At 58.9% G+C, this 20,597-nt stretch overlaps 1 protein-coding gene across 1 annotated transcript; it reads left to right on the forward strand.

Annotated features, from left to right (window-relative positions):
- The first annotated feature begins 1,033 nt into the window (after positions 1–1,033).
- LOC123019518 (alkaline phosphatase-like) lies at positions 1,034–17,617 on the forward strand. Its single transcript, XM_044422443.1, has 11 exons — positions 1,034–1,106; positions 6,032–6,148; positions 8,040–8,155; positions 9,185–9,359; positions 10,078–10,250; positions 12,299–12,433; positions 12,908–12,977; positions 13,942–14,076; positions 15,234–15,425; positions 16,212–16,328; positions 17,340–17,617. Exons 1-11 carry the CDS (start codon positions 1,034–1,036, stop codon positions 17,615–17,617), a joined length of 1,581 nt encoding a protein of 526 aa, XP_044278378.1.
- The last annotated feature ends 2,980 nt before the right edge of the window (positions 17,618–20,597 follow it).

Raw genomic sequence — 20,597 nt, forward strand, 5'->3', positions numbered from 1 at the left:
GTAAGTGCTTGAGAAAATGGATCAGAACACAATGGCTGTGATCAGTCTGTAACAGCCGTAAATCCGGGAGGAATCCAATCACTATGCTTAGAACCTGGCACGCTCCATCCAGAGAGAAGATCCCAAAATAAATCAAGGGCGGGGGGATCTGATCTAAACAGAAAACATCAAACAACATAGAGTACAAATCAACAGATAAGCTCAGTGACTTAAGGCAAGATCTGGGAAGTTTAAAGCACTTTCTTTCATTGGAAGTTGCCTCCTTTGAAAAGATCATGGTGGTGGAGTAGAGCCCCTCCCTGCACACCTGAAGGAAAGAACTGATGCTGTGATTATTTTTGTCAGGTGCATCTCAAGGAATCCCTTCTATAACCTGCTGCTTTCCTGAATGTTGCAGGTTGATAGCTTCAACCAAGACGATGCAACAAGCCATGCCTGAGCGCCTGCGGTCTCCAAATCTCTTCATCTTTGGCCAAAGAGATCATTCAGGCCGACCAGTTATTCTCCAGAAGTGTTGGACTACAACTCCCATAAGCTGCCAGCCAGCTAACTTTACACAAGAACAGAAGAGATGTCCTGGCAGAATCTTCCAGCCATCTGCTGTCCCTTGCAGACCAGCTCTGACCCCTTTCCTGCAAGGAAGTGGGAATCTCACTCCCGTTGACTCTGGAAACACGGCCTCTCGTACTACTTCTGAGGAACCTCCAGAGAAGGGGGGTGTGAGATTTGCAGTGCCTCTTGGGGGCACCCTAGTTGTCTCCAGGGCTGGGCACCCGGGACAGAACCCCTTCCCTGCCCTGCTCTCCCCATCACCTTCTGAGTGGCCATGGGGGAGAAAGGCAGGTACACAATGCGGTTGCTACCACTCACTCTCTTGCGACGGGGAGGGGCCTTTCGGCTTTGTTTCCTTTCCCACCCAACCCCTTTGCCACGTGCCCCTCTGGGTCCAAAGGTGGAAGGGAGCGCATTTAAGTTCAGAGGCCCCGCAGCCGCTTCAGTGCTGCTCAGAGACGCTTCTCAACTGGGCTGCGAAATGAAGCCGCCAGCCGCCCTGGGCATCTGCGGACTCCTTTCCCTCTGCACTCACCTTGCGGCTGCCTCCTTAGGTGAGAAGCCAGCTTTCCTTGCCAGGCCGAGCAAGGAAAGTTCCTTTCCTTTGCACCCAAAGAGCCGCTGTCATGCGTACGTCCTGGAAAAGTTGCCAGTTGAGAGAGGGGGACAGAGAGATCTTGCTTTGCTTACTTTAATAATAATAATGATGATGATGATGGTACTAAATAGGAATGCACATCTATGGAGCCCTGGTGTCTCCTGGTTTTACACATATGTTCCTGTAGCATTTTAACGGCTGGGGATTCACCGGTGCATCTCTTGTATCTATGACCACGTCACGTGGTGGTGTGAGCTGTCTTGGAAGGGTTTGCACCCTGGATTTAAATGTCGATAAAGGGTAATCAAATTTTTGCAGTGCTCTGTAAAAAGGATACAGCTTTCTCCAGCCTGTGTCCTCCAACTGTGTCGGATTACAACTCCCAGCATCCCCCAGCCAGCATGTGCAAGGGGATGCAGTCCAACATTTCTGGACCACACCAGGTCGGGCAAGGAAGGCCCAGAACATGGAGAAAGAAGTGCTTAGAATCAGTGCCTGGATGCACTGAGATGGGATTTGGCCGCACTCATGAAAAGACCACCCAGAATGCAAAACCGCAGGCTGCCAAGTCAGCAGGAGGACAGCAGGGCAGAGTGGTGTAGTGGTCAGAGTGCTGACTGGGGACCTGGGAGCTCCGGGTTCAAGTGGTCACTCAGCCACGGACCTCTCTGTGTGACTTTGGGCCAGTCACGGGCTCTCAGCCCAGCCTCCCTCACAGGGCTGTTGTTGAAGGATAACGATTGAGAGGAGGAGGAGAGTTCTAGGCGCTGCCTTGAGTGCCTGGAGAGGAAAAAGGGCAACGGATCCAAGCAGCCCCGATGGAGCAGGTCAAGGTGTGTCTTGTCCAGCGCTCTGCTTCCGCAGTGGCTCACCAGCTGCTTGCAGGAAACCCACAATCTGGCCATGCGGGCAACTCCACACTCATGCCCATATTCCCCAGCAACTGCTCCCCAGCTGTGAAGCTTCTTGTGCGTGCAGCTGACCAGGGAGGGGGCAGTTTGGCCCAGTCGGGGGCCAGGGCTAGTGCATCTGGGGTGCTCCTCCGCCTGCGTCTGAGCTCCTGCGTGAGCGACCAGCTGTTAATAAGCAAAGAAGCACGTGCTGGAGAGACAGGCCTGCCCGACTTCCCTGGCTCCCCTTTCCCGGGATATATCCCAGCCATGCGCCTCCCACTCCCCTTCACTCCCTGTTTCTGCTGACCAACCCAGCCAGGCCCCTCCTCCCTGCCTGCCCTTAACACCACCCTGACTAATTAAAAGCACACTTCTTTAATCTTAATTAGGCTTCCATGAGCCCTGCAGTCCTGCTTGATGAATGGGGGCACTCTGCAAATCCTTGGAGGAAATAGCTTCTGGTGATAAGCAAAGTTCTGCGGGGGGGGGGGGGGGCTGCCGACCTTTGGACTGAGACAAGAGGGCCGGACGGCCGGACGGCTGGGAAGGAGAGCTCTGGGAGACTGGGGCTGCCCGGCATCCTCCGGTCCGGCGCACAGCCGTGTGTCTTGGACTGCACCTCCCATCAGTCCCAGCCCGTGTGCCCGTCGGTAGGACCTGGTCCCGCTGGCTGGGAAGGATGGAACTTGCAGGCCATTTAGAGCAGGGACTCCCTCACTTTGCAGGGGCCCTACCTCGACAGAACAAGCTTCCTGCGCCAGGTGTTTGCCTGAGAACCCATGGGGGGGGGGGGCTGGGACCCCCAGCACTTTCCCCTCCCCCCGCTGCAGAATTCTAATCGCACAGGGCACGAACTGATCTGCTTGATCTCCAGGTGAGAAGCAGCCAATCAGCAACATTTTCGGCCTAAGAAGAGCCATGACAAATTATATTGCTAGAATGAAAAAGGCTTGAGGGCCCCCAATTGGGGGGGGGGGATTTTCCTGGTGGGGGAGTGCCTTCCAGTTCCTCTGGTAGTCTGAACAAATTCCTAGATCCGGAATTCTTTGTCTCTTGCACCTGCCTGTTCCTGTGGGATACTGGCGGTTCTAGTAGCCACGGAAGCTAAGGGCGTCCCGTCCCAGACATGGAAGGATTTCCGCATTGTTACAGAATCTCCCCAGCTGTAAAACAGGTGGGATGCAGAGATGCAGGGTGCGGCTTGTCTCTCATTTCGAAAAGTTTCTCACATTGATGTTTCCTTCTTGGAAATGTCCTCCTTCCTTTCCTTCCTCCGCTTAACGGCTGCCCTACTCTGAGCTTAGAGATTGCATGTTTCAGGCCCAAAACCCGGCATGTCAAGGCAGAGAACATGCTGCGACCGGGAAGCGCAGGGCTGTTTTCTGTCTAGGCCTGTGGAGGTTCGCACCCCTCTTGGTCTTCCCCTCCCTTGCTCCCCCCCCGCATCCCCCCCCCCATTTCCCGAGGCCTCTCCTCTCTTCTTCCTCAGGTTGGATGTTCCTCATGTAAAGACGCTCGGGAGACGTTGGCCAGGACTCCCTCCTTCCCCGCTTTAGTACAGAGCCCGACACTTGACACCTGCTCTCACAAGCCACATGGGCTTTTGGAGCAGCCGGACTGCCTGCCTGCCACTCAAAGACTTTTAGTCCTTTCCAGGCAGAACCCCAATCGATCGATGCCTCTCTAATCAGCGTTACCTGATTGTGGAAAATGCACCGCTCGCACTCCGTAGCCCACATGCCTGCCCTCTGCTCTCTGTCACCCGGTGTCCCCTTTCGATCTGCTGACTCCAGAGCCACCGTTGCTGCTCCCCAGACAGCAAGGCATCCTGGCAGGCCTCCCGGGTGGGGGGTCTCGGTGGCGGCAGCTCCCCTCCCTCCAAATTCTGGAGCTGGGGCTGAAGTGGCGACGCAAAGCAAGGTCTCGGTGTCCCAGTTTCCGGGGCTTCTTGATCTTGAGCGAAGCCCCAAACAAGCCTGCAGCTGGAGATCCAGGTGCGCTCCAGCACCTTTCCGTTCGCCGGCCCTGCGGGTTGGAAGCAAAAGTCCACCTGGCAGCCCAGCCCCAGCCCCAGCCTCGCCCGGCCAGCAGCCGACCCTGCGATTCACAAACCGGCCTCCCTTTCTCGCCTTTTCCCACATGCAGCACCATTTCTGAATCACCCGAGAAGCAAATGCGTGGCTGAGAGGAGAGGACTAAAGGCAGCCGGCCGGCCGTGATTTGGCTCCAAGCTGCATGTCCCAATTTATGTGTTTAGACTTAGAGCAGGCGGGGAAAGCTTGGCTTCCAGGGGTTTTGTCCTACAACTCCTATCGTCCCTCAGCACTGGCCATGCTGGCTGTGGATAATGGGAATTCTAGGGCAAATCATCTGGAGGGCTTTGTGCTGCCCACCCCTGGCTTAGGGATTCTTTTGAAAATAGTTCCGTAAGAAGCATGCACATCCGTTAAACTGGTAACTAATGCAGAGAGCTGAAGATCCAGAAATGCAGATTATCGTTTAAAGAGGAATACAGGGTGTCACTCCAGGCTGGCTTGCGCAACTGACCTGTCCTGTCTGGTGCCCGGGGCTCCCGCTCCGACATGGCTTTGCCTTTCAACTGGGCTTAGACAGAACAGCCTGTCAGACAGAGGATGCTCCCTGTAAAAGAGGACACAGGGCCACCCTGCTTCTGGCATGCTGCCTCTGCAAGTGGGGGTTGCCACTGCCAGGGCTGGTCCAGGGCCGCTGGCACTCTGTACATGGCCGAGTCACGCTCCTTTGCTCCGGTGGCCTGGTGGGCCATTTGCTCGTTCCCTGAGGGACACGCCGCACTGGCTGCAAAGCGGGGGGGGGGGGGGGGGCTCAGTGCAGCGGAAAAGGGGGCTCACTTGCACCTGGGAGGGTTGTGCAAGTGCTGTGGGAGAGGAGAGCTCACTTTGCAGGTGTGATTTGGGGAGGGCAAGAAAAGGGTGCGTCAGGAGGAGGCCCGTCTTCTCCAGCCCAGCCTCTCCAAACTGCACCCTCCAAGGTGTTGGACAACAATCCCCATGAGCCCCAGCCAGTGTGGAAAGGCTGGGCTAGGGTGGAGTCTAGGTGTGGCTCAGCTGTGGTTTGAAGGGAATGCGGCTGGATCGGCCAACCTTCTCGCCCGGCGCTCCTTTTCCAAGCAGGCCAGAGGCCGCTGAGACACCCAAGCAGAGCACAAGGAGAACCACAGCTGCCCCCTGCGCCCCCTCAGCCTCAGGGATTCGGAAAGAGAAGTGGGGCGGGGGGGAGAGAGAGAGATGGCCTCTGAGCATGCAGATTTTCTTCCACTCTGATGGCTCAGAGCGTTGCCAAGTGAGACCCACAACGAAGTGTGGCAGCGCTGAGTCCTTCTGGTCACGGTTCCCGCCAGCCAGCCAGGCCCCTCTTCTGGGTATGCCATTCCATTCCTCCTCCCCTTGGTCCTCACTCCCTTTCCCATCAGTAAAGTCATTCCACGGCCATCAAACATGCTCAGGTGGACAGTTCGGCATCCACCCCTTAGAATTCTTTTCCCAAGGATGCTATTTTTTATTTTAAAAAGGAAAATTATGACATTTCTATCTCTGCTTTCTTCCCCTCTTCCAAGGAATCCACGTGGCTTATACAGTCCTCCTCTCCATTTTATCTTCACAACAACCCTGTGAGGTTGGTGAGGCCGAGAGAGAATGAACTTTATAGCCTGATAGAGACTAGAATCTGCATCTCCCGAATTCCAGTCCAGCATTCTGGCCTCTGTGCCTCACTGGACCTCTTTTAATGTTCCTATGGAGCTTTGGGTCCCCCCAGGTACCAGTCCCTGTCTCAGTGTGTGGCTGATGCTATTTGGGGGCACAGAAAGCTGCACAGCTGGGGAACAGCCCAGAGGATGGGCTTGGCTTTCGGCACAGAGCTGTCCCTCACGATCGCTCCCTCGGCTTGTGCGAATTAAGCGCCATCATTGTGCAAAAAGGCAACTTTTCTCTCTCTTCTGGCCTTCTAGAGGAAGAAAAGACGCCAGGCTATTGGAACACCAAAGCCCGGCAGACGCTGGAATCGGCGCTCAACCTGACGCCCATGAACCACCGAGCAAAGAACATAATTTTATTCCTGGGCGATGGTAAGTCTGTGCCCCAAACTCTTTCCCTAAAGAGAAGTACAAGAGGGCTCGGATTAGTGTAAAATGTGCGCCTGCCTACGTGTAGCTTTAGTCGCAAATCTTAAAAGGAAGAGTGTCATTCAAAGAGAGAGGTGGCTGATGCAGGGCTCAGGCAGACAGTCCTGGAACACCCAGAGTAAAGCAACCTGGGGAAGATGGGACTTCGCAGGGCTTTCCTTTGTCTGAACATGCATCCAAGCAAGTCTTTATGGGGCCGTGTGCCTGGCGGAGCCTGGGGTCCAGGTGCCGGCCAGAGGTGGGCAACTGCAGTGCCCCCTGCTCTCTCCCGCCCTCCGGCCCTCGGCTTGGGCTGCGCTGGCCCTCGGACAAAGGCCGTCCCACGGCGAGGAAGGCGATGGGGTGCTCTTGCTAGCGGGCAGCCTTTGCCAACGAAGCCTCCCGGCCTGGCGTCGAAAGGGCCGGGCGCTGGGAAGGGGGCCGGCACCCTGGTCCGGCTGAGGCGCGCCCGCTGCTCCTCAGTTTTCTTTTTAAAAAGGGGCACGCGAAGAAATCCGACCGCCGCGGGCAAACCGCTTCACGGGGAGCCATCAGGCCATCCGTGGGGCCTGGGTGGGCGAGGGGCCGGAGGCCCACCCGTCGCAGCGGGGTGGCCCGCACGCTGCCCCCGGAGCCAGGCGGCCTCGCGCGGTCCCCGGGAAGGGGAAGGGGCAGGGGCTGGGGCAGGCGGCGGGGCGGCCGTGGGGAGCCCTACTCGCCGCACCCCCGCTGCCCGTGCCCCACGCCCCTGCAGGGGGACGGGGGCCCCCCCCCCCCCCCGCCGTTGGCCGTGTCCCCGCAGCTCAACTCCGGCCATGCCGAGTGCCTCGGCTGCATCGCCCTGCCCCGAGGCGGCTGCTTCTGGGGCGCCGGCAGCGAGAAAGGCGCCCGAGCCAAGAGGTCCAGGGGCCAAGTGCGGCAGCCCCCCCACACGGGCCGCGCTGGCGGGGAGGAGGGGCTGCAGTCCGCCGGCTGGAGGGGAGCTGCAGGGACCCCGGCCTCACCAGGCGCTGACTCGCCTCTGCGCATGAGCAAAGTGCAGCGCAGGGCGATGCATTCCCGGGAGCCCTCCTCTGCCTGTCTCTGGAGGGCGGCCCCGCATCCGACCGGGATGCCTGGCAGGCAGAAATTCACCAGGTGCAGTACGGCCGTGCACAGCAGAGGCAGAGCTGAGCGAGGCGCTTCTCAGAGAGCAGGCCCATCCATGGGCCCCCTGCAGCCCAGGCCCTCTCCCTGCACCCCCCCAGCGCCCCTCCTCTGCTGATTCGCTGCCCACCCACCCTTAGCCTTCCGCCAGCCTCGCGCCCCTCTTTCCATGCTCCGACACGGCCAGCCCCTTTAGGGTCCCACACGATGGAAGCGGAAGGCATTCCCCTTTCCCTCTGCGGAGCCACGTGCCGCTTGCCTGCCTTCCTTGGGGGCAAACGACCCCGGACAGGGCCACATCTTCTGGCAGGGGACCTTCCCAAGCCCCTCGCCCACCTAAGTTGCTCTAAAGTGGCAGAGCTGATTATCACCAAGTGCCACAAGATCAATGGGCAGAGCAATCAACTTCAGTTGTCCTGGAATAATTGGTGTCTTCTGGGCATCAGGACGCCCTTCCTTTCAGACACCGAGTGCCAATTGTGTTTTATTGCTGTCGAGCTGCTTTTTCTGATACAAGAAGCAGCGCTTTGCTGGTTATGGGTCCAGGCAACCTCTTACTCTTGTCCGTATCACAACATCTGCCAGTGCTTGGAGACCCCCCCCCCCCCCCCAAAATAGGCCCCCTTAGGTGCCGCCCCGGGGCAGGTTTACTCAGGAGGAGCTGGGCGGGGCCAGCCCCCCCCCCACACCCCTGACCATTGTCTTGCAGGCATGGGGGTGCCCACCCTCTCGGCAGCCCGCATCTACAAGGGCCAGCAGGCAGGAGGCCCCGGGGAGGAGAGCCTGCTGGCGATGGAGACCTTTCCCTACGTCGCCCTGTCCAAGGTGTGTACCCTCCCCCCCTTATTCGTTTAGGCACTTCCCTTGTAAGCTCCTTGGGGCAGGGACCACTCTGCTTTGGGTTGTTACTCTGCGGTGCCCTTGTGCACCAATGGCGCCAGGCCACTGCCAAAGGTGGGCACCCACAACCCCACGGTGCCCCTGGGCCAGCGCTCCTGGGATGGGCTTCCCCTGCCTGTTCCCCACCTCTCTCTCTGGCCCGGATGACCTTGGTGGTGAGGAAGAGGAGGAGGAAGAGCCGCGGTGGCTGGCCGACGTGCTCCTGGCTCTCTGCCTGGAGGAGGAAAGAGCTGGCCGCTCCCCCACCCCCCACCCCCCGTGGCATTTTTAAACCTTTGCACTTTTATCCTGCATTTGGCTTTTGCTCGCTGATCCTTTGTGATCAGTGATCCTTTTGCCCTGTGCTGCCGGCTTGCACTGGATGCATTGCCTGCAATTTTATCCCTGTTCGTGGTTCTGTATTGACGCTCTTCCCTTGCCAGCACACTCTGGCGGCTCAGCACACTCCAGAAGTGCAAGGAATGCAGAGTGAAAGGGGGTGCGGCTGAACGGAGGACGCCTGCAAAATCAGTGCTTTTGCGCACAGCCCGGCGGCTTCCAGACATCACCTGGGGAGACACGGGGTTCAGCCAAGTCCTGGCGCTGAGGCCCTCTGGCCTTGGTGCTGTGCCTCTAGCCCCAGCCTGAGCCGTGCTAGCTGAACCCTCTCCATGAGCACAGATGTGGAGGGGGGGCGGAGGCTGAGGTTCCTCCGATGCCCCCACCTCCTTCCTCCCCCAAACAGCCATCTGGATTAAAGATGAGGGGCGAGGCTGCCCCCAGTGCTCCTCAGTTCGTGATCAGAAGGCAGCCCATTCCCAAGTCTGCAGGCTTGCGTGCTTTGGTGGGGGGGCACGGATCGCCCTCGGGGGGCCCTGCAAGGCCCCTCTCCCATGCTGGGGCTTCTCTTGGCGTGCTTCAGCCCACCTGTCCTCGTCCGCATGGTCACACGCGCCTCTCCTCGCTTCCTGGCAGACGTACAACGTCGACCAGCAGGTGCCCGACAGCGCGGGCACCGGCACTGCCTACCTGTGTGGCGTGAAGTCCAACGCCAAGACCCTGGGCGTGAGCGCCGCCGCGGTCTACGGCCAGTGCAACAGCACCCTCGGCAACGAGGTGCACTCCGTCCTCCATCGGGCAAAGCTGGCAGGTAGTCCGGGGGCGGGCGGCAAGGGGGAGCAGGGGAGCCGAGGGGTCTTTCTCCCTGGCTCCCCTCTGGCTGCAAGGAGCTCTGCGGCTTCCTACATCCTGCCTGGTCCCCGGGTCGTGGGGCCTCACGGACGAGGCTCGTGGGGCTCAGCTGCCCCAAGGGCATCACTTGAGTGTGCGGGGATCCCGGGGGTCATTTTCCTCGTGGAAATTCGGAGCTGGAGCATCGTCAGCAGAAGCTTGAAGAGTCCTGGGACTGCAGGCCTGAGCGGCCCATGCCCAGGCAGTGGCTCTTCATGCCAAGGTGCCCCTTCCTTTGTCCCCATGGCATTTTCCCACCTGGAGCCTGTTAGATGGGGGGAGAGCAGGGACCTGAGGAAGGCTTTCGGGCACCTGCTCCAGCTGCTGTTAGAAAGACGACAAGGAATGGGCTAGCTTTCCGTTTTATGGGAATGCGCATTCAAAGTGGAGAGCAGCTGCCGTTTCGCCTAGTGGCGAGATCACCTCTATTTCCGAAGTCCGTGATTTAGCCTAGCAAATCACAGATCGCTTGGTGGCCGGACTCGCCTTCCCGCTGGCCTGATGTTCGGATGGGAAACGAACCGGCCCGGTTGCACCGGGCGAGCCATGGGGCTAGGAGTTGTGAGCCCCCGTGTTCACGCTCGTTCGGAGCCCCGGCCGGTCTCCCCAGCGCTGCTCCTTGCCTTCCCCCGTCGCAGGCAGGTCGGTGGGGATCGTGACCACCACCCGGGTGCAGCACGCCTCGCCGGGTGCCGCCTATGCACACTCTGTCAGCCGGGACTGGTACAGCGACGCGGACCTGCCGAAAGAGGCCGCTCAGCAAGGCTGCAGAGACATCGCCTACCAGCTGGTGCACAACACGGACATCGACGTGAGTGGCGGGTGTGCGTGCGAGTGTGGAGGCGGGCAGGACGGTCGGCAGCGCTTGGACACGTGCCGGGGCGCTGTGGGCCGGCCACTGAGGCCGTGTGGCTGGTGGCTTGAGTACCCAGCAGCCTTGGACCCTTGAAGTCGCTCCCGCATCACCCGGGAACACCTCCTGCTGAACTCAGCGGGGCTGCCTTCCAAGGGCATTTATTTGTTTGTTTATGTATTTGATGCTTTTGTGGACTGTTATAATAGCCATGTGGCTCTCTGGACACCATTTATGCCGTTAAAGTCATCAACAAAACATAGAAGACAACGTAATACCCAATTCAAGAAAAAACATCAGCACTAAAAAGCATCCATTTCAGCAGCGAGAGAACCAACTATTTTGACATCACGCATTGACAAACTGGACATCTTAAAAATAATGATTAAATATTTAAAATTCATGAATTAAAAATACAGTCTAAAATTAAGTTAGGGTTAAAACTATCAGCAGTTGCAATACTTGGAGAAAAAAAAATCTTAGCCTGGCACTGATGAAGGTTCCTGGCTCGTATCTCTGGGGAGCCGATTCCACAGATGGGGCACCACACAGGTAGGAGCCTTCTTCGCTTCCTAGGAAGCTCCCGGAGAAGGCCCTCCTATAAGGACCTCAAGGGTCTGGCGGGGCGGGGGGGGGGGGGCTTCTATGGATGGAGATGCTCATTCAGATAGTCAGGATTACAGATGGATTGTACATCCCCAACCATGTCCATGCAGAGGTGGCGTTTTGTGTCCCCATCCGGGTCATTCTCTTTGTCCAGTTTTCACCTTGATGCTGGGGCGGGTATGGAATATCAGGATCCTGATTCTGCACAGACCGCTCCCCCCCCCCCCCCCCCCCACCCCAAGCAGCCAGCTGCTTCTGACCTGGCTTAGGTTTCGGAATAGCCTGAAAAAGCCATGCTCAGAGCTTGTGCTACGCGTAAAGCTGAGCCGGTTTGCCGTTCGAGCCCCTGCCTTTGGCCCGTTGTGCTCGCATTCCTCCTTCAGAGCAGACCACCAGCCTTCCTCAGCTAACCGCTGGGGATGCTGGTGCGGGGTGGCTTCCTCGTTTGGACTTTATCTGTGGCGTTCTGGCCAACCCCCTTGGCTCCAAGCGGGATCGCCAGCTTTTACCTTGGCTGAATTAGAAGCCCCGCCGCGCACTGCTGAGCCGTCCTCTTGTGACGGAGTGTGAGGCGGGCGCAGCAGCCGGGCGCGGAGGAGGCCCTGATCCGCCAGCTGCCTTCCGGGGAGGGAAGAGGCGCTTCGCTTTTGTATGCAGCCTGCAGGGGGAGCAGAATGCCTCCGGCTGTCCCAGATTAATTACATCGGGGGCAAAGGAAGGAGGTGCTCCCGACGCCCCCCCCCCATGGCTGATGGGGCAGAGGTGGACACCCACCGGCACTGCCTCACCGTCTTTCCTTTGGGGCTTCCCTTCGGGAGCTGCCCCGTCTGTTCCCACTTGGCATGAACAGCGCTTGTGCAGACGGGGATCCGGGAGGCCTCCTAGCCGGGACGGCTGCCTTTGGCTCCCGGGCGATTTGATGCCACGGCGCTTGTGCAGCGTCCCCAGGGAAGCATTTGGAAGGCGGCCGCAGCATCCTGGCCTCACGTAACTAATCGAGGGCCTTTCCAAACACTGCCCTTGCTCCTGGGAGTCGCACTGCAGCCGGCCCGACTCTAGCTGTCCCGGGGAACCATCCTGAGTTGAGCCTGTTTATTTGTAATAAAGCATGGAATAAATACTTTAAGCAAAAGAAATAACATGCATTGAAGAGCTCCCATTCGGAAGGGGTGTTCTCTTCATTATGACAGAACTCCTGAAACAGCCTGTTCTGTTCCAGGGCTCTCTGGGTGTGTTGGACTGGGGGCTTATGGGAGCTGCCAGGGGCTTATGGGAGCTGTAGTCCAGCACGTCCAGAGGGCGCTGGGGCAGGGAAGTCCAAGCTAACACATGACAGCTGCTAATACTGATGATGCGTCAGCCCTGGATAAAGAGTCGGAATGCTTCATGCCTCTTTGCAGGTGATTCTAGGAGGCGGGCGCATTTACATGACTCCTCGGTCGACCCCTGACCCGGAGTATCCGAACGATTCCAAGCAGAACGGGGAAAGGAAGGACGGCCTGAACCTCATCGAAAAGTGGCTGCAGGGCAAGAAGGTATCAGAACAGACTTGGCCGTTTTGGTGTATTTTATAAGGGGGTGGGCAGCGTCTGGAGCTTGGGGGCTGCATTGCCCTGTCAGAGCAGGCTGGGGGGGGGCAGGCATCCCGAATCCTATTGACGCCGCAGAGACCGAATATGTGGCAGGGGTACAAAAATGGCCAGAGAGGTCCCAAATGGCCTCTGAGCATGTGGTATATCCCTGGTTTCAAGAACACGCTAAGAATCCTGGATCAGCCCAAAGTTCCCGTCCGTTCCAGCAGCTTGCTCGAGGCAGTGGCCTCTGGGAGAGGCACAGCCAGGCGCTGCTGCTTTCGCCCTCTCTTGGCCCTCGGCACCCGGGATCGAGAGACCGGCTGCACCCATGGTGCAAAGGTGCCTGAGCGCCCAGAGAGCCGCACGTGGGAACGAGCGTGCGCAGGACGCCCGTCTGCTCTTGATGCCCGGCACTGACACTGCCCTCGCTTCCAGGACGCCCGGTATGTCTGGAATAAAGCCGGCTTGGATGCCGTGGACGAGAACTCCACCAGCCACCTCCTGGGTGAGGGCGGATGCGGGGCTCGTCTGCTTCCTCCGCTACCGGTCGGGGCCTCGTCGCTTGTGCGGCGGGAGATGGCAACACCGGCCTTTTGGAAGGAGGGGAGGGGAAACAGCGCAAGCACATGGAAGCCAGCGGCTGGGAGGAAGGGGCTGGCGCACAGGGAGGGCTGCTGTGCCCGGCTCTGCCTGAGCGCCTGCATGTGCGGCACCCGTTCAGACCTGGCTGCTGGTGCCTTGCCCGCCCCCCTCCCCTCCTCTCGTTTCTCCCTCTGCGGCCTTAAAAGCCGGCCTGGCAGGGCCGCCCCAAGTGGGCCAGCACTGGGGTGGAACTTACTCTGCCTTCATCGCCACCTCCTCCTCCTCCTCCTGGCCCCGGTTTGGCTGCAACCGTGCCCCCCCCCGCCCCCGCTGCAGCCCCAAAGCGGCCGCCACCTTGCCAAAGCGCCTCCTGCTGGGAGGGCGGCAGTGCAGAGCCCCGGGAGCTGCAGGGGCCCTGGCCGAAGAGCCCACCGTCTGGCCGCCGGGGCGGTGCAGGCACTGTGGGGTCCCGGGGGCCCTCTCACATCCGGGGGGTGATACCAGAGGGGGGATTGTGGCGCCCCGAGCAGCCCTGCAGGAGCACGGCTGACCTGCGTCGCCGGGACGGCTGCTCTGGGGACGCTCGTGGCCCTGCGGTGCCGTGGCCGAGGCCCGCGCAGGCGTCCTGCAGCTGGAAGGCGCAGCCAGCAGGGCTTCCTCCGGAGCGGAGCAGAGCAGAGCAGAGCAGAGCAGCCCGTGGGGATGCTCCGGTGCACGGCCGTTTCCCCATCGCCCTCCCCGTCTGCCCCCCCCCCGTGCCGAAAGGTACAGCCGGCTTTTGGCAGGCCAGGCGGCGTTCGTCGTTGGGCAAAGGCTGCCCCCGTTGATGGAGCAGCCCCAGCGCCCCCCGTCTCTTGCAGCGCTCACGCTCCGCATCCGATCGCCAGGCCTCTTCGAGCCGAAGGACATGCCGTACGAGCTGAACCGGGACCCCTCCACGGACCCCTCCATCGTGGAGATGACGGAGAAGGCCATCCGGATCCTCCGCAAGAACCCCAACGGCTTCTTCCTCTTTGTGGAAGATGAGTATCGGGATCCCTTGTGGAGGGTTAGACGGGAGGGAGTTCCCGGTGGTGGGTGGGGACTGGGTTGGCCCCATTCACACTGACCCGAGTCACAGGCAGTGCCAGACCATCCCGGGCAGCGAATCGCATCCTCACAGTTCAGCTCACTTTCTAATGCAGAGCTCGGCACAAGAGGAAGCCCCTGAATGTTTTAGGGGTGGCTTCCGTGGAGCGTTCTTGGAACCCTCGTCCGAAGTAGGTTTTCCCCAGGCTGGGTTAGCGTAACCTGCAAACCTGCCCATGAAAGCAGTGCAGCGGAGCCTTACCACATGGCTACACGCTTCCCCATATATGGTCCATTCCCTGCACAGAGAGAGCTAGCAGCGCTGGGAGAGCAGGAAAGTGCGAGTGACACAATCGGGCAGCTTGTGAGAGCCGGGTGTTTGCGCCGATTACGCATTGTCTGTCCTGGCTGCCTGTGCACTTCCAGGCCAGGCGCAAGGGGCTGTTTTGCCCTTGAAGGCGCTGAATCAGCCCTGGGCGGTGTGGCTCTCCACCCGACTGCCCCCACGTCGCCAAAGCTGGGGGTGGGAGAAAACCATTCTCAAGATAAATCTGGTCCTTTTGGAGCAGGGTGGCAGTTTGGCCCTGGATGCTGGTGGGGAACTGCTGGGCTGCATTTCCTGGTGACTCTATGGGGCACCCCACGGCCCATTGGGGGGGGGATGTTATGGGCAGCAAAAGTGGTGCCGGATCCTGGAAGCCCCCCGCCACACCCCCAGTAGCTAGGAACCTGGCCCCCTGGAAGAAGAGCCATCCTTGTGCAAATCTGTTTGAGGATGAAGGCTGAGGTCAGAGGCTTTGCTGACCAAAGAGGTATTAACCTGAGAGGTGCGAGGAGGGGGCTTGTCAGGGGTGGCCCCACACCTCTGGGACTTGCCAGCGGCTTTCTGAAAAAGCCCCGAAGGCCAGTTAACTCAGTTGCGTGTTCGAGGCTTTGAGAATCTTGATCACTTGCAGCCTCCTCGTGTGTTGCTATGCTTTCCTTGTCATAATATTTTCACATGTTTAATCCTTGTGGGTGTTGTCAGGGACTTGTCAGGCGCCCTGAAAGTCGTGTTGAAAACATCTTTTCGATGGATCTTAAATAAATCGCCCTGCTTTCTCCTCATCACGGGGTAGGATTGACCATGGGCACCACAACTGCAGGGCGAGGCAGGCCTTGACCGAGGCTGTGATGCTGGACCGGGCGGTGGAAGAGGCTGGGCGCCTGACCAGCGCCTCGGAGACGCTCACGGTGGTCACCGCCGACCACTCGCACGTCTTCACCTTTGGGGGCAGCGCCGGCCGCGGGAACAGCATCATAGGTGAGTGTCCTCGGCCAGATCCCTGCGAGAGGGGCCGCTCGTCACACGCTCCCCTCCAGAGTTTTCCTGCAAGGAGCAGCGGATGCCGAATGTCTGCAGGCAGGCCCAGGATTTCATGTGCTTGCCCCGAGGGCTTTATTTTTCACCATGCGTTAATAAAAGGATTATTTCTTCTTACGGTTTCACCTGCCCAACAACCATCATTCTCTGACCAGATTTTAAACAGTTAAAAGACTGAGATGCCGTCCAGCCAATTCAAAATAGGAAAAACTGGGGTGCCCATGCCAGGCCGGGCCTCTTTCATTATTTCCAGTCAAGGAACCTGCGAGGAAGCTTTCCCCGGCATGGCACCCTCCAAATATTTTGCAGCCCCCGTGTAGGTGATGGGGGATGTACCTCTGGAGGGCACCAGACTAAAGAAAGAGGCTAGGTGTGCTCTGGTGTAACGCAACCATTTGTGTCTAAAAATGTGGCGATCGAGAGACAGAGCAGAGAAACGTGCATTTGTCTGCACATGTGGCTGGCTGAGGCCCGTCTCCCGCAGGCGCCCTTGGCCTTGAGCACGATGAAACTTCAGGCTACTGCTTGGGGGGGGGGGGGCTCCAGGGACCTCCTGGACCCTTGGCAAGAGCCCCTCCTGCAGCCGGGCAAGCAGCCACGGTGGCGAAGGCGAGGGGCAGGCCAGGGTTCTTCCTGCAGGTGCCTGCGGGGATACAGACCTCGGCAGGAGCCCAGCCCCGCTGGCGCTGGTGACGGTGGCGTGTGGTGGGCATTGTGTCTCCACAGGCCTGGCACGCAAGAAGGCGTCGGACCAGCGCTCCTACACCAGCATCCTGTACGGGAATGGGCCCGGCTACGCCCTCGCGAACGGAGCCCGCCCGGACGCCGCCTCTGCGGACTTCAGTGAGAGCTGCTTCTTTCGTCCTCTGCCTTGCGGATCTGAGTGACCCGATCTTGAAACTAGAGTGGGGGGCAGAGAGTCAGCCGGGGACCCCTGTGGGACCGGCGCGCCACCGCTGGACCACAGCGCCTTTCCACACCGGCCCCCCGGGGGAAGAGTCAGATGCTGGAGGGTTCTCTTGGCAAAACCGCCTGCAGCTCTGCCCTCGTGTCCGTTCAGCCCCCATGGCCCCTCCCTCACTTTTCCCACCCTGCTTCTGGCAGCACTTGCGACTTGTTGACTGATCGCTTGGATCTAGGCCAGGTCTGGGACGGGAAGGAGGAAAAAGCGAGAGGGAGGGGGAGCCGGGGTCCGGCACTGCTGGCTGTCAGCTGGGGGAAGTTGCCCCTCCGGGGGCAGGGGACCCTCTGCCATGCCAGCGCTCCGAACTCACAGCTTTCTGGCCTCTCGGAAGGGAGTTAAAATCCATCCTGCAGCCTTGTTGAGATCCAGCGGGTTGATGCCTGTTTAACCAGAAAAAACACCTGCAACTCCAGTCATCGTAGCAGTCCCTTTTTATCTAAGTGTGTCCCCTAAAAATCCCCGGGCCCCCGCATCTCTTCTGTGCTGCAGCGGGCAGACAGGGGATGCTATGAGAGGGAGGACCCAGTGAGGGCATCTATCCCACCCCCTCTGGCCAAAAGCAACTTACTCTGTATTCGTATATTCAGATTTAAGTTGTGAAGCTTTTCCTACGTGGGATTGAATTGCCAACTTACCTTGGGGTGACCAAGGCCTGTTGCGATGGCCGTGGTGCCTGCTGTTTGCAGATGTGGAACGGAGCGGAAGCTCAGCAGTTCAGAATGGGGCAACACCGGGAGAAGCACCTCGGCGGGGAACGGGGGTGGGCCCCCGATCTGGGCTTGCAGTCCAGGGTCGTGCCTCCTGCCTCACGTTCTTCCTGGGATGCTCCAAGGTCTCGGGGGGGGGTCTTCCTTCCCTTGCCCCCAACCGTCTTCTCCTTTCCCCTGCAGCCAACAAGGACTACCAGCAGCAAGCAGCCGTGCCCCTGAGCTCGGAGACCCACAGCGGCGAGGACGTGGCCATCCTGGCCCGGGGGCCCATGGCGCACCTGTTCCACGGCATCCGCGAGCAGAACTACATTGCCCATGTCATGGCCTACGCGGGCTGCATCGAGCCGTACCACAACCACGCGGACTGTGCCACGGCGAGGGCCGGGTCAGGCGGCCAGAGCCTCTCTCAGCTCACCCCCCTCACGCTGTGGATGTGCCTCCTCTGGCTGCAGGTGTGACCCGGCCGAAATCCCCGTGTGGTGTCTGGGACGCTGGTCTTCAGACCGCCATCCCTGGACCTCCCCTGCTGTGGTGGCAAGGATTTCCCTGCCCGCCCCGAACACCCCCGCAGAGACAAACACGGAGCACCATTTGAAATTATTTTCAGCATTCCTGCATATAATTGTACATATATGTTTTCCTTTGCCTGCAGCTTTCAGAGAATAAACCAAAAGGTTGTTTCCTTTATGCCCATAAAGTAGTGGATATTTGATTTCTGGCTGTCTGACCCTGCCTGGATTCCAGAGGAAGGCAGCGGAAGAACCTGATGAGTTACTCTTAAGACACGGCATTAATCCCCCAGCTTTCTTCCTGCCAGGAGCCCAAGCTCCTCGCAAGCTTTTCCTCCTTCCCAGTGTATTGTCACAGCAACGACCCTCCGAGGTAGGTCAGGCTGAGAGTCCGTGGCTGGCCAAAGTCCCCCAGCGAGCTTCACGGCTGAGCAGGGAATAGGACCTGGATTTCCGCAGTCCAGCACTCTCGCCGCTTGGCCACACTGGGCGCCCGAGGCCAGGGTCCACTCGCTAAGCTTGCCTTGCTGCAGCGCCGGCCTTTCCGTGAAGGCAAGTGAGGCTGTGACCGCAGGTGGCAGGTTCTGGTGGGTCAGGAGGCGGGGGGGCTCCCCTACGGCTCCTCTTGCCCCATCTCCCTGGTGGCACCTTATGGGCTCCTTGCCCAGGGCCAGCCCTACCTTGAGGCAGAATCTGCTGGCCCCAGTGGGTGGGACAGGGGCTTGTGGGGGTGAGAGCCTTGCTGGCCGCTCCCGCCTACTTCCAGGCCGGGCAGCTGCCTTTTGCTGGCCTGCCTGGTTCGCCCTTCTCTCCTTGATGCCACCATGAAGGGGTGACTGCCGAAACGCAGGTGTTTGCCAGACGGCCCTTGGCCACCTCCCCAGGCAGAGATGGGCCCCTTTAAACCGTGTCAAGGTGGACATGAATATGAGTAAGTCAGCTGAGAACACCCAGTGCCAGTGACTGCGTCCAGCTGCGTTAAGCCTCTAAGCTGCAGGAAGAGACCCTCTTGCCAGGATCCTGTGTGCTGCGCGGAACATCGTGGCAACAGGGACAAGATGGACAAGTTGTCCCTTTCCCCAGGCACAAGCTCTCCGGGAAACAGAGCGCTCTCTCTTGCGCTTGCCAAAAATAACAGGATCTTTCTTAGGAAGGCTTTGAGAGCTGCTGGTAGGCGACTGGAGACAGCCAAGCTCTGAGTGCAAACCCTGGCCCGGTTTGCAAATCCGGGATTCAGTCGCACAAACTGTGGGCTCCTTAGCCCACACTGTGGGTTGATTAACCCGTGCTTTGCCGTGGTGCATTCCAGGGATGTTCTGTGGCCGTTGGGATCTTGAGCCCTTGAGTGGTCCAGCTGGTGTTTGGCACGTGAGGTTCGAAGATGGCCCGGTAGGCCAGCCACGGGTTGAGCAAGCTACAGGCAACCTGCAGTGGCTGGAGGATGGGCCTGAATGCCGCACGACCCACCTGCGGCCCGTAGCCCGGGCTGTTGCCATGGGGTGCCGTGTGAGCGCTGCCTCGAGAGCTGGATGAGACCAAGGGCCCGTCAAGGCGGCTTTCTGTCCAAACCATGGCCGGTGGGACCAGCCGGCCAGAGAAACGCAAAAGTGTGGCATAAGTGTAAGCGCTCCCCCATCTAGCAACTGATTTTTATTTTATTTATTAGATTTATATGCTGCCTTAAAAAAAAAAACCCTCAAAGCAGCTTATATCCTCCTCCTCCTCCTGCTCTCAATCTTATCCCCACAACAACAACCTTGTGAGGTGGATTCGGCTGAGTCGTGACTGGCCCGTCCCCTAGTTGACCGTATGGAACGTGAACCCGGCTTGTCCCAGACATACATCCCTAGCCACTGACCACCCTGGTTCCCGCGACGCATGCAGGCACAGCACCGGATACTGGAGGCAGCACACAGCCTTCCGGACTAGTTGCCATGGATCACTTTCTGGGAACGTAAGAAAAGCCGGGTTGGATCAGACCAGGGGCCGTCCAGGCCAGTCACACGGTGGCAACCCAGCTGCCCTCAGGATCCCTCCAGTGGGAAGGCTGCGAGACCTCCTCCTTCCCAAGCTCCTCAGCAGCTGGCGTGTGCAGGCACGCCTCTCAGTGGCCTCCACCAGAACTAGGAATGCTGTTCCAAGTGCACAACCCAATACTTGTGTAAGGGCAGTGAGATCTGGGCTATTCTCCACAGGAATGTGTCCAGTCCCTTTTAAAGCCGCCCAAATTGGCAACTGCCACGACTTCCCATGGCATTAAATTTCACTCTGTGACTCCATGGTCCTTACCCATTCCCAGTCCATGCAGTGCCCTTAGATGTGGGTCAGGATTGGGTCAGATTCCTTTTCCACAACCAATCAAACCGACTCAACACAAAATAAATCCAAGAGCAAATTTATCCTCAATAAGTCTAAAGGAACAGACTTAATATTTGCAGATGAAAGGCAAACAACAAACAGCTCATTCACATAATGAATGCATTTTTGTTGTGTGCCATCAAGTCATCGCCAACTCATGGCAACCCGAGGAGCGAGTGCCCTCCAAGATGGCTTCTTTGCATTTATTACAACTTGCAAAATTTTTGGATGCTTGTTTAAAAGGAAAAGTCAAAAGCAGGCCTGAGGGGAAAATAAGCTATGCATGATAAATCCACAAATGAAGCAACCCACCAAATCCCCGTATTGGCATTGCTGTTAATCCTTGACAACTGCAGGTTTTGGGGGGCTGTTATCAGTCCCTGGGGAGCTGGTCCAGCTGGCACCTGGGCATCAGCCACGCTTCCATGGACCTGTGCAAACAGAGAACATTTCCTGGTGCAAACCGTTCCGATCGCCCTGCGTGGGGCAAGAAGGGTGGGACCGACACGCTCACTCCGGTTTGTCACTATCAGGGTGTCCAAAGTCCCTCTGGGCCTGGGCCTTATAAGCC

The sequence above is a fragment of the Varanus komodoensis genome, unplaced genomic scaffold, assembly GCF_004798865.1.
Source record: "Varanus komodoensis strain SLA01 unplaced genomic scaffold, ASM479886v1 scaffold127, whole genome shotgun sequence".
Classification (NCBI taxonomy): domain Eukaryota; kingdom Metazoa; phylum Chordata; class Lepidosauria; order Squamata; family Varanidae; genus Varanus; species Varanus komodoensis.

Coding starts and splice junctions, on each gene's coding strand:
- LOC123019518 (XM_044422443.1), top strand. CDS start 1,034: ATGAAGCCGCCAGCCGCCCTGGGCATCTGCGGACTCCTTTCCCTCTGC. Junction 1,107..6,031: donor CCTTGCGGCTGCCTCCTTAG/GTGAGAAGCCAG, acceptor CTGGCCTTCTAG/AGGAAGAAAAGACGCCAGGC. Junction 12,978..13,941: donor CTCCACCAGCCACCTCCTGG/GTGAGGGCGGAT, acceptor TCCGATCGCCAG/GCCTCTTCGAGCCGAAGGAC.